The 12390-nt window shown below is 47.7% G+C and overlaps 1 protein-coding gene across 4 annotated transcripts in view; it reads left to right on the top strand.

Annotated features, from left to right (window-relative positions):
- The window catches only part of taf1 (TAF1 RNA polymerase II, TATA box binding protein (TBP)-associated factor), a 222772-nt gene that overhangs the window by 189516 nt on the left and 20866 nt on the right, over window positions 1-12390 (top strand). For all 4 annotated transcript variants that reach the window (XM_072505461.1, XM_072505464.1, XM_072505462.1 and 1 more), the window contains one exon: window positions 9956-10090. In XM_072505461.1, coding sequence (XP_072361562.1) covers window positions 9956-10090 — 135 coding nt within the window. The remainder of the gene's footprint in view (window positions 1-9955; window positions 10091-12390) is intronic.

Raw genomic sequence — 12390 nt, forward strand, 5'->3', positions numbered from 1 at the left:
CGGGTCTTGAGTTGCGGGAGAGGTTTGACTTACCGATGGGTAGTGAGTTTTGATATATGCAGGTGCGGGACTTTGCGGCAAAAGATTGGAGGGCATTTCCCAGGTTGCCGGAGCACACGTTAGTGGAGCAACTGCTGCACCCGAATGAGTTGGGGGAGGATAGGATTGGAGAGATAGAGGGTGGTTGGGGGAGCAGGGGGAAGCAAGTGCTAAGGATCAAGAACAAATGGGCGGAGCAGTTCAGGGTGGGGGGGGGAATAAATTTGAGATTGTGGTGCGTGATGATGCGGAGGGTGAACTCAACCTCCTTCTGTGCGAGGATGAGCTTGATTCAGTTCAAGGTGGTGCATAGGGTATATATGACTTGGGCGAGGATGAGTGGGTTCTTCCAAGGAGTGGTCGATGAGTGTGAGAAGTGTGAACGGAGGCCAACAAATCATGCGCACATATTCTGGGGTTGCGAGAAGTTGGAGAGATACTGGGAGGCAGTGTTTGGGACGCTATCTAACATAGTGGGGTGGGGTGGAGGTCAGGTGACAGTTTTTGGGGAATTGGAAGTGCCGGTGCTTCTGGAAGGGAAGGGGGCCAATGTTGTGGCCTTCGCCTCTCTAATTGGCTGGCAAAGGATCCTGTTGAATTGGAGGTCGGATACACCCAAGGGATGGCGGCCTGGCTAGGACTTTCTCTGGTTGAAGAAGATTAAGTTTGAGTTGAGGGTGTCAGCGAAGGGCTTTGAGATGTGGTGAGGGTTGTTCATGATGCTGTTTGTGGAATTGTTCGTTGTGGAAGGGGATAAAAAGGGAGAAATTGTACAAACTGTGGACTGTGATTTTGTGGAGTGTTTGTTATTTGTTGCTGTTTTACACATGTTTGGAAGAAAGTACATTTTTTTAAAAAAGGTTTCAACAAAGTTTTCAAGAGGAGGTAAATGCGAATTGGATGTTATGACCCTATAAATGCTATTAAACTGCATTTAAAATTAAAGTACTATTTCCTACTATGTTTGCAATGCCAGCGGGAAACAGACATATGTTCAACATTCAACACCAATTTCCTGGCATGAGGTGTTGTTGTAACTTTAAATGGGGAAACATAGATATGATTTTGAAGATTGTTGTGTTATGTAATTTGGAATAACACAAGCTGCCACTTGATGCAGTTTTGAGTAAAAGATGCTCCAGACTTTGAAGTGAGTTCAATGTGTTTTATTGTTCTCAATGAGTTCGACTCTCTGCTAATCTAAATGTAGTAACTCAGTCTAAATGAACCAGCCTTGCTCGAAGCCACGTGCTGGGGTGTGATGCTGAGGATACACCATGTCTCACTCTGTAGATGTTGGTCTGTGGAAAGAGGTGGGGTGTGAGTGCCTCATCCCTTTTATAGTGAGGTACCTCCCCTGAGTGTCCTGACTGCTCATTGGTCGTGTCCTATTCTATGTGTTCATTAGCTGTAGGCTTGCATGTCATGATATCTTCCCCTTTTTAAAAATGTTTTGTTGGCGTATGTGAATGTATTTACATGTGAATGAGTCTGTCTAACGTGACTGACGGAGGACAACAGAACAGAGCAAACTAAACAAATGTTCACAAGTCCAGTCTCTTGAGGTTTGCGTTTGATCCTGGTGGACCGCCGGAGAGGTGGCGGAGGAGACGACGACGCCTTGACAGACGGGATGGAAGCCTGACTGGTGGCCTCGTGGTGTGAGATAGCAGGAGGTGGCAATTCAACATATGGAAATGGAGGAGAAAGTGGTTGCGGGCAGGCAACTTTGCGCAGTGCCCGTCAATTAATTTGCACGATGGAGCCATCACCCATACGTACAACATAAGAGAGGGGCGCGGCCTGTGGAACAACGACAGCCGGGGCAGACCACCCACCATCCGGCATCTGGATCCTGACAGTGTCTGCCGGGGATAGCACGGCCAGATCGGTGGCATGGGCATCATAGCCCTGCTTTTGACAGTGTCTGAGTGCTGCATCTTCTGCAGCACCGGGAGGTGATCCAGATTGGGCAAGTGTATGGCTGGAAGCGTCGTCCGCAGGTCCCTGTTCATCAGAAGTTGAGCCGGCGACATGCCAATGGACAATGGAGTCGCCCTGTATGCAAGCAGTGCAAGGTGTATGTCGGAAGCAGAGTCCGTGGCCTTGCAGATGAGCTGTTTCACAATGTGCACCCCTTTCTCGACTTTTCCATTGGACTGCGGATAGTGCGGACTGGAGGTGACATGCTGGAAATTGTATGACCTTGCAAACGCGGACCATTCTCGACTGTTAAAGCATGGGCCATTGTCGCTCATGACAGTGATGGGGATGCCATGCCTTGAGAACGTCTCCTTCCAGGCTTTGATGACAGTCCGAGAGGTGAGGTCCGGGAGCTTCAGCACCTCAGGGTAATTCGAGAAATAGTCGATGATCAATATGTAGTCGCAACTATTCGCATGAAAGAGGTCGATGCCAACTTTGGACCACGGAGAGGTCACTATGTCATGCTGTTGGAGCATCTCCTTGCTCTGCGCTGGCTGGAACCACTGACAGGTAGCACAGTTCAGGACCATGTTTGTGATGTCTTGGCTGATGCCGGACCAGTAGACAGCTTGCCGGGCTCTGCGTCTGCACTTCACGACGCCCAGGTGGCCCTCATGAATCAGGCGCAGCACCAAACTCTGGAGACTGAGCGGAATGACAATCCTGTCCAGCTTGAGGAGGATACCATCAATCACCGTCAGGTCATCCTTCACATTGTAAAATTGTGGGCACTGTCCTTTCTGCCAGCCATTGGTGAGGTTGTGGATGACGCGGTGCAAGAGGGGTTCCTTGGCTGTCTCATCACAGATGAGAACCACCTTCTCATCAGTCGCCAGGAGAGTGCTAGCACACAGCTGCACCTGCGATTCGATGTGCTGGATGATCTCCAGCGACTCACTGGGCGAGGTGACGGAGCGGGACAATGCATCAGCGATGATGAGCTCCTTGCCAGATGTGTATACCGAGTTGAAGTCATACCTCCGAAGTTTAAGCAGGATTCTCTGCAACCGAGGCGTCATGTCGTTCAGGTCCTTGTGGATGATGTGCACCAGAGGCCTATAATCCGTCTCGACAGTGAATGTCGGCAGGCCGTAGACATAATCATGAAATTTGAGTATGCTGGTGAGAAGACCCAAGCACTCCTTCTCAATCTGCGCATATCTGGTTTCAGTGGGCGTCATCGCCCTTGATGCATAGGCTACTGGTGCCCAGGATGATGTGTCATCTCGTTGAAGCAACACCGCACCGATGCCATCCTGACTCGCATCTGTGGATATCATTGTCTCCCGCTCCGGGTCGAAGAATGCCAGGACTGGTGCAGTGGTGCGCTTGGCTTTCAGCTCCAGCCACTCTGTCTGGTGTGCCGCCTTCCACTCAAAGGCAGTTGACTTTTTCACTAGGTTGCATAGGGCCGTGGTGTGTGTGGCCATGTTTGGAATGAACTTGCTCAGAAAATTGACCATACTCAAGAAGCGCAGCACCGCCTTTTTGACCTCCGGGACCTTCATCGCCTCGATGGCCTTGATTTTGTCTGTGTCTGGGCGCACACCATGCTGTGAGATCTGGTCACCTAGGAACTTGAGCGTTGATGTGCCAAAACAACATTTGGACCTGTTTAACTTTAGGCCGTTGGCATGTACAAGGCGGAATACCTTCTGGAGACGGGACACATGTTCTTCAGGGGTCGTGGACCATATGATGATGTCGTCCACGTACACACGAACCTCTTCAATGCCTTCCATCATCTGCTCCATGATGCAATGGAATATCTCGATGCCGAGATGATGCCAGATGGCATGCAATTGCATGCAATGGCATGCCAAAAGGCGTGTTGAAGGTGCAGAGCCTTCTGCTGGACTCTTCCAGCTGGATTTGCCAAAATCCCTGTGATGCATCCAATTTGGTGAAGAAACGCGTGTATGCCATCTCACTCATGAGTTCCTCCTGCTTCGGGATGGCGTAGTGTTCCCGCATGATAGTCTTCTCAAGATCCTTGGGATCAATGCAGATGCGCAGGTCCCCCGAAGGCTTCTTTACGCACACCATCGAGCTGACCCAGTCAGTCGGTTCGGTGACCTTGGATATGATGCCTTTTTGCTGAAGATCCTTGAGCTGTGCCTTTATTTGCTCTCTCAGTGGAGCAGGGACTCGTCGTGGTGCGTGGACCACTGGCTTGGCATCAGACCACAGCAGAATCTTGTATCGATACGGCTGCATGCCCATCCCGTCGAACACATCTGGATACTGGGGGAGGATGTCGTCGATGCCGGCCTGAAGATCCACGTGGGAGGATGTTGTGGTGTAAACACTTTGAATAAGGTTCAGCTGCTTGCAGGCGTGCGCACCTAGTAGGGATGCCCTGTCCGGCTTAACAATTTCAAAGTGTAACCATGCTTGTGTGTGTTGGTTGGATACGTGCAGATGGCAGGATCCCAGTGCCATGATGGCATTCCCATTGTAATCCAGGAGCTTGTAGGCAGCTGGAAGGACCGTGGGGGGATTCTTAATGCGTCTGAAGTCTGCCTGTGCGAGGAGGTTGGCAGAGGCACCTGTGTCCAGCTTGATCTGGATGGGGCAGTGGTTGACCTTCATCACTGCTCGCCAATCGTCCTCGGAATCCACAGCTAGGATCGATTGGACTTGCGATGTGTCTGATGTGGCATATTCACACTTTGTAATAATGCCCACATGGTAGGCATTGTCCAGGCATTCAGTATCTGGATCTGTTGCACTGCGGGGATCAGAATCCTGTAGGCGTTGTTGCACACTCCGGATGCACCATCGTCGGAATTGGGAGCGCTGGCTCCTGACTGGTGGTGCAGATCTGCACAGGGCTGCATAGTGGCCTGGCTTCCCGCAGTTTAAACAGCGTCTGCCTCTTGCAAGGCAGTGTTTCTTTAAATGGGCGGTGCCACAGTTCCAACACGTCATGCTGTCGGCGTCCTGGCGCCCCGTGCGTCGTTGCAGATGGTCTGCACCTGCGCAGTGCGGGTTTCGGCCGCTTCGTTATGCCGTTTGCATCGCGGATGCGTCGGGCCCCGGGAAGAGCGCGCAAAATGGCCGCTTTCGTGAATGTTGAGGCGCTGCATCCAGGAGATGGCCTGCACACTCTCCGCCTCGTAGGAGGCTAGTTTATCAGTTTCTGCCGTTTTGTACTGGGAATAGCGATTTGTGGCGTGCTCATGCAGTGTGCATGTTTCAATCGCGACTGGCAGGGTCATTTGCTTGATCTTCAGTAACTGGTCTCTCAGAGGATCAGACTGAACGCCACAAACGATTTGGTCTCTGATCATGGAGTCAGTGATATCACCGAAGTTGCAAGATTGCGCTAGCAGTCTAAAGCTAGTTAAATATGAGTTGAAGGATTTGTCTTTACCTTGCAATCGCTGCTTGAATATGTAGCGCTCGAAGATTTTGTTGGTGTCCACCTCAGTGGCTGTCAAACTTGTCCAGGATGGTCTGAAAATTTTTCTTGTCCTGGTCTTCGGCGAAGTGAAAGGAGTTGAATATTTCCAAGGCGTGATCACCCGCTGTGGTGAGGAGAAGAGCTATCTTCCGTGCATCAGACGCACCATTGAGGTCTGATGCTTCAACGTAAAGCTGACATTTCTGCTTGAATGTCCGCCAGTTGGCACTGAGATTGCCGGAGGTCCTGAGCTGGTGAGGAGCCTGAATCTGTTCCATTGTGCCGGTATACATTCGCTGGTCGTCACGGATCTTGCTGAGTTGAACTGACTAGATTGAACCCCACTCCTGGTACCATGTTGTGTTATGTAATTTGGAATGACACAAGTTGCCACTTGATGCAGTTTTTAGTAAAAGATGCTCCAGACTTTGAAGTGAGTTCAATGTGTTTTATTGATCTATTAGTACAGTTCTCAAGGAGTTTGACTCTCTGCTAATCTAAATGTAGTAACTCAGTCTAACTGAACCAGCCTTGCTCTGAGCCACGTGCTGGGGTGTGATGCTGAGGATACACCCTGTCTCACTCTGTTGATGTTGGTCTGTGGAAAGAGGCGGGGTGTGAGTGCCTCATCCTTTTATAGTGAGATACCATCCCTGAGTGTCTTGACTGCTCATTGGTCGTGTCCTATTCTATGTGTTCATTAGCTGAATGTTTGCATATCATGACAAAGATCAACCACTTTACATATCTGAAATGTGGCTTGATAGAGAATCAAACCTTTTTGGAAAGATAACAAATAAGGACATTTCAACTGAATTTGATGGTGTTGAATGTTACAGTCCCAATTGTGTTTACTGTTGCAAACTGTTACTCCATGCAATTCACATGTTGCATATTTCAACTGCCAAATGGACTCAAAATCTGATTATGAAGCTGACCACAATGGGTCAATAATTCCAATGTACAAGAAATTTTATTTTTTTAACAAACAATTTTATTGAGGTATTTTTTGGCATTGTAAACAGTTACAGACAACAGAAATGTGCAAACATCAATATAAAACCAATACTTCAATCAAACCATACTGCACATGCCCGCTCCTCTCCCCTAGACACTACCCGCCTATTTATCCCTCTTACTCTACTCTACTCTTCCAATGTACAAGAATTAACCATAAACTTCACATTACAGGAGATTAGAAAATGATTGTCATTGAATCCAGTCTGAGATCAGTAGTTAATGGATGTTTGTAGAGGAAACAAACATTGAGAACTTTGATGATGATGGTCTAGAACAATGGTTTTCATACTTTTTTTCGAGTGACCCACGTTTACAGAATGGCCAACTGTCGCGACCCACGCCACATTCACAAAAGATTCTCCATAGTTACTTTTAAAAAGTCACACTCATCCCCCGGGAAATGCCTTTAGATATATGCAGGTGAGGGCTTTTGTGAGGCGACAGGTGAGGGAATTCCCGTTGCTCCCGGCACAAGAAGTTCAAGATAGGGTGATCTCGGGTGTATGGGTCGGGGAGGGCAAGGTGTCGGAAATACACCAGGAGTTGAAAGAAAAGGGGGAAGCTCTGGTAGAAGAGTCGAAGGGTAAATGGGAGGAGGAGCTGGGGGAGGAGATCGAGGAAGGTCTGTGGGCTGATGCCTTCGGTAGGGTTAATTCCTCCTCCTCATGTGCCAGGCTCAGCCTGATACAATTTAAGGTGGTCCACAGAGCGCACTTGACAGGGGCGAGGTTGAGTAGGTTCTTTGGGGTAGAGGACAGATGTGGAAAGTGCTCAGGGAGCCCGGCGAACCATGTCCATATGGTTTGGTCATGCCCGGCACTAGAGGGGTTCTGGAGAGGAGTGGCGGGAGCAATATCTCAGATGGTGAAAGTCCGGGTCAAGCCAAGCTGGGGGCTAGCAATATTTGGAGTAGTGGACGAACCGGGAGTGCAGGAGGCGAAAGAGGCCGGCATTCTGGCCTTTGTGTCCCTAGTAGCCCGGCGAAGGATCTTGCTAATGTGGAAGGAGGCGAAGCCCACCAGCCTGGAGGCCTGGATAAATGATATGGCTGGGTTCATAAAGTTGGAGAGGATTAAGTTTGCCTTGAGAGGGTCTGCGCAGGGGTTCTACAGGCGGTGGCAACCGTTCCTAGACTATCTCGCGGAGCGTTAGAGGAAGGTCGGTCAGCAGCAGCAGCAACCTTGGGGGGGGGGGGGGGGGGGAACGTCCTGGGAGGGGGAAAGGGGGGACTGTCTGGGAGGGTGGATGAGCAAGAGATAACATGAAGGGTTGGGGAAACTGGCACGTACGGGTGAGGGCCAGTGTACAAAGCTGTGTAAATATATCATTTTGCCATGTATATATCTTGCTCTGCGCAATTTCTCGTTTTTTTTTTGTTACGAGGAGGGGGGGGGGGTGCGGTTATTGTTTGTAAGGGAGAAAAATTGTGTTAAAAAACTTTAAGTATAGATTTTTTTTAAAGTCTCACTCATTGTTGCCACTTCTGTATTATTGAATGTAATTTTTTTAATTGAGCTGGTGTTTCACCTTAAATGACAGCTCCACCCTGACACCTTGCTAAAGGGTGTAACTCAGGATTATTTGATTATTTTATTTCTTCACACCCATTGTTAGCATTTTGAAAATTGCATGTAGTGCTGGAAAGATTAACAGGCTCAATATTGCACAGTTTTAACAATGTCGTGTTGACGCGTTCAAAATCTAACACGACCTTGGATCGGAAATTAAACTCAAAACTTCAACTTCAGAAACAGGAGCCCTAACTGTTGAACTAAAAACACGGTCAGGCAGAATGTCACTGGACGCCTGTCAGTTCCGTTTCCCAGGTAATTATGTAACAGACTGAAAGCATGCTTGAAAAAAAACTATGCTGGGCACAATTCAGCTGACCAATATTCAAAACGTGCAGACACATTCCATTCCATACACCGGCAACATTTTACCGGCTCCTGTATACATGAGTGTAGTTTAGTCGCCAGCTAATGCCATCTTTGGCGAACAATACAAGCCCCGATAAAGATAGATGCAAAGGTCCTTGCTGTAGAGGAACTGATTCAGCTGATGGAGTCCATGCAGCCACACAGCAGAGAAGGATACTTGGTGATGAGTACCTGGGAAGAGGGGTGGATGGCGGCGGGGGACGCCATGAAAAAAAGAAGCGTCCTTGAAGGACAAGAGCCCCGGTGTGGAGCTACAATTTGGAAGTGGAAGGAGTGGACATAGGGGCTTGTACGGTTGGAGGAGGCTGTCTGTCCAGCTTAACTGAGGGAATGATAAAATAATAATCGATATCATAATCTTTATTATTGTTAGGCTTACATTAACACTGCAACGAAGTTACTGTGAAAATCCCCTAGTCCCAACACTCCGGCGCCTGTTCTGGTACATTGAGGAAGAATTCAGAATGTCTAATTCACCTAACAAGCACGTCTTTCGGGACTTGTGGGAACAACCCGAGCACCCGGAGGAAAACCACGCAGACACGGGGAGAATGTGCAGACTCCGCACAGACAGTGACCCAAGCTGGGAATCAAACCTGGGACCCTGGCGCTGTGAAGCAACAGTGCTAACCACTGTGCTACCATGCCGCCCATTGTGCTACCGTGCAGACACACTGAACTCAAGAAATAGTACCACACTGAACTCAAGAAATAATACAGATCCTGCGCTGAACACAGTAGCAAGATATGTCACCCAAAGAGAATTTTCCAGTTCTCCGACTGCAAGCTGCCCAACTACAGTCTGGCCCAGAGAGGCAAGGAAGTCCATGGCACTGGCTTCTACATCAGCCTCACTCGGTCATGCACTGTAATGCAGTGAGAATTTACTCAGAGAGAAAACAGTAAACATGGTCAGGCGATTTTTGGGGATCATTTTGGTGGCCTTTTGGCGACCCATCTGCAGGTTGTGACCCCCACTTTGAAAATCACTGGTCTAGAACTTCAAAAGGACATAGACAGGTTGGTGGAATGGGTTGACAATTGGCAGATGAAATTTAATGTCGAGAAATGTGAAGTGATTTTGGAAAAAGAACATGGAGAGAGATTATAAAATAAAGAGTACAATTCTAAAGGGGGTGCTGGAGAAGATCTGATTACTTGAGGGAAAATTCTGCAGTGGATTCCATGGCAATTATACCAGAGCCCTTCATTTGAATGTGGAAAATTTAAAACTGAGGAAGAATCGCTTGCGCTTCCTGATTTTTGCCTGCAGATCCCACGATCACTCCCAAATCCTCTCATGTCTTGAGCACAGGGCGGTTCATCACTTGTATGTTTGTTTACCTTGCATAAATGTAATTTCTTGTGGTACATCTGCTGACATACTCTGAGAATTGTTTTACCTTATGTGCTGATCAGATCACATGGCTATTGGAGAAAATTCATCAGTTTACTTACGATGATATACGTTTTTACGATTACACATAGACCTGACAAAAGAAAATCAAATGCTTTTAGAAATTAAAAAAAAAAATTACCTCTTCTATTTTTGCGGATGTTTCAGCCACCAGAATTCGAAGATGGAAATATGTCACTTATTACGTCTAGGGAACTTTCTTTGTTTCATGAGGAAGGTAGTCTGTCTGCCAGTGCCACCCCAACAACAACACCAGAGAAAATGCACCACAGGTTGATGCAGGTGAGGAAAGACGGAGATTTTAATAAATGGTTCAGCTGAAAGGTCTTTTTTTCATGATCTGAAAGGGGTTCTGAACGTCCCATTTCTACTCCTTAAACTCGCCTTGTATAAACTTGTGTACGGCTAATTTATGTTGCATTAGTCTTCATTTCCTATATGTGACAATGGAGGTACCAATGGACAGCCCCTCTTAAACTGTTGTGATTTCTGTTTCTCTCCCTTTTCTGAAACTACTGACGCATTCTGGTGCACAGTTACATTGATCACAACATATGTTTGGATGAAGTTGACCCATTAGAAGATCAACAATAACATTTACCTATTGGATGCCGAGACTGATCCCAGACTCTTGTGCAATTCGGTATTCAATTTTAAACATAGTCATACAAAAGAACAAAGAACAAAGAAATGTACAGCACAGGAACAGGCCCTTCGGCCCTCCAAGCCCGTGCCGACCATGCTGCCCGACTAAACTACAATCTTCTACACTTCCTGGGTCCGTATCCCTCTATTCCCATCCTATTCATGTATTTGTCAAGATGCCCCTTAAATGTCACTATCGTCCCTGCTTCCACCACCACCTCCGGTAGCGAGTTCCAGGCACCCACTACCCTCTGTGTAAAAAAACTTGCCTCGTACATCTACTCTAAACCTTGCCCCTCTCACCTTAAACCTATGCCCCCTAGTAATTGACCCCTCTACCCTGGGGAAAAGCCTCTGACTATCCACTCTGTCTATGCCCCTCATAATTTTGTAGACCTCTATCAGGTCGCCCCTCAACCTCCTTCGTTCCAGTGAGAACAAACCGAGTTTATTCAACCGCTCCTCATAGCTAATGCCCCCCCATACCAGGCAACATTCTGGTAAATCTCTTCTGCACCCTCTCTAAAGCCTCCACATCCTTCTGGTAGTGTGGCGACCAGAATTGAACACTATACTCCCAAGTGTGGCCTAACGAAGGTTCTATACAGCTGCAACATGACTTGCCAATTCTTATACTCAATGCCCCGGCCAATGAAGGCAAGCATGCCGTATGCCTTCTTGACTACCTTATCCACCTGTGTTGCCCCTTTCAGTGACCTGTGGACCTGTACTTCTAGATCTCTTTGACTTTCAATACTCTTGAGGGTTCTACCATTCACTGTATATTCCCTACCTGCATTAGACCGTCCAAAATGCATTACCTCACATTTGTCCGGATTAAACTCCATCTGCCATCTCTCCGCCCAAGTCTCCAAACAATCTAAATCCTGCTGTATCCTCTGACAGTCCTCATCGCTATCCGCAATTCCACCAACCCTTGTGTCGTCTGCAAACTTACTAATCAGACCAGTTACATTTTCCTCCAAAGTATTTACATATACTACAAATAGCAACTGTCCCAGCACTGATCTCTGTGGAACACCACTGGTCACAGCCCTCCAATTAGAAAAGCATCCTTCCATTGCTACTCTCTGCCTTCTATGACCTAGCCAGTTCTGTATCCACCTTGCCAGCTCACCCCTGATCCCGTGTGACTTCACCTTTTGTACTAGTCTACCATGAGGGACCTTGTCAAAGGCCTTACTGAAGTCCATATAGACAACATCCACTGCCCTACCTGCATCAACCATCTTAGTGACCTCCTCAAAAAACTCTATCAAGTTAGTGAGACACGACCTCCCCTTCACAAAACCATGCTGCCTCTCACTAATACATCCATTTGCTTCCAAATGGGAGTAGATCCTGTCTCGAAGAATTCTCTCCAGTAATTTCCCTACCACTGAAGTAAGCTCACCGGCCTGTAGTTCCCTGGATTATCCTTGCTACCCTTCTTAAACAGAGGAACAACATTGGCTATTCTCCAGTCCTCCGGGACATCACCTGAAGACAGTGAGGATCCAAAGATTTCTGTCAAGGCCTCAGCAATTTCCTCTCCAGCCTCCTTCAGTATTCTGGGGTAGATCCCATTAGGCCCTGGGGACTTATCTACCTTAATATTTTTTAAGACACCCAACACCTCGTCTTTTTGGATGTCAATGTGAGCCAGGCTATCTACACACCCTTCTCCAGACTCAACATCTACCAATTTCTTCTCTTTGGTGAATACTGATGCAAAGTATTCATTCAGTACCTCGCCCATTTCCTCTGGCTCCACACATAGATTCCCTTGCCTATCCTTCAGTGGGCCAACCCTTTCCCTGGCTACCCTCTTTTTTATGTACGTGTAAAAAGCCTTGGGATTTTCCTTAACCCTATTTGCCAATGACTTTTCGTGACCCCTTCTAGCCCTCCTGACTCCTTGCTTAAGTTCCTTCCTA

The sequence above is a fragment of the Scyliorhinus torazame genome, chromosome 5, assembly GCF_047496885.1.
Source record: "Scyliorhinus torazame isolate Kashiwa2021f chromosome 5, sScyTor2.1, whole genome shotgun sequence".
NCBI classification, from domain to species: Eukaryota; Metazoa; Chordata; class Chondrichthyes; order Carcharhiniformes; family Scyliorhinidae; genus Scyliorhinus; species Scyliorhinus torazame.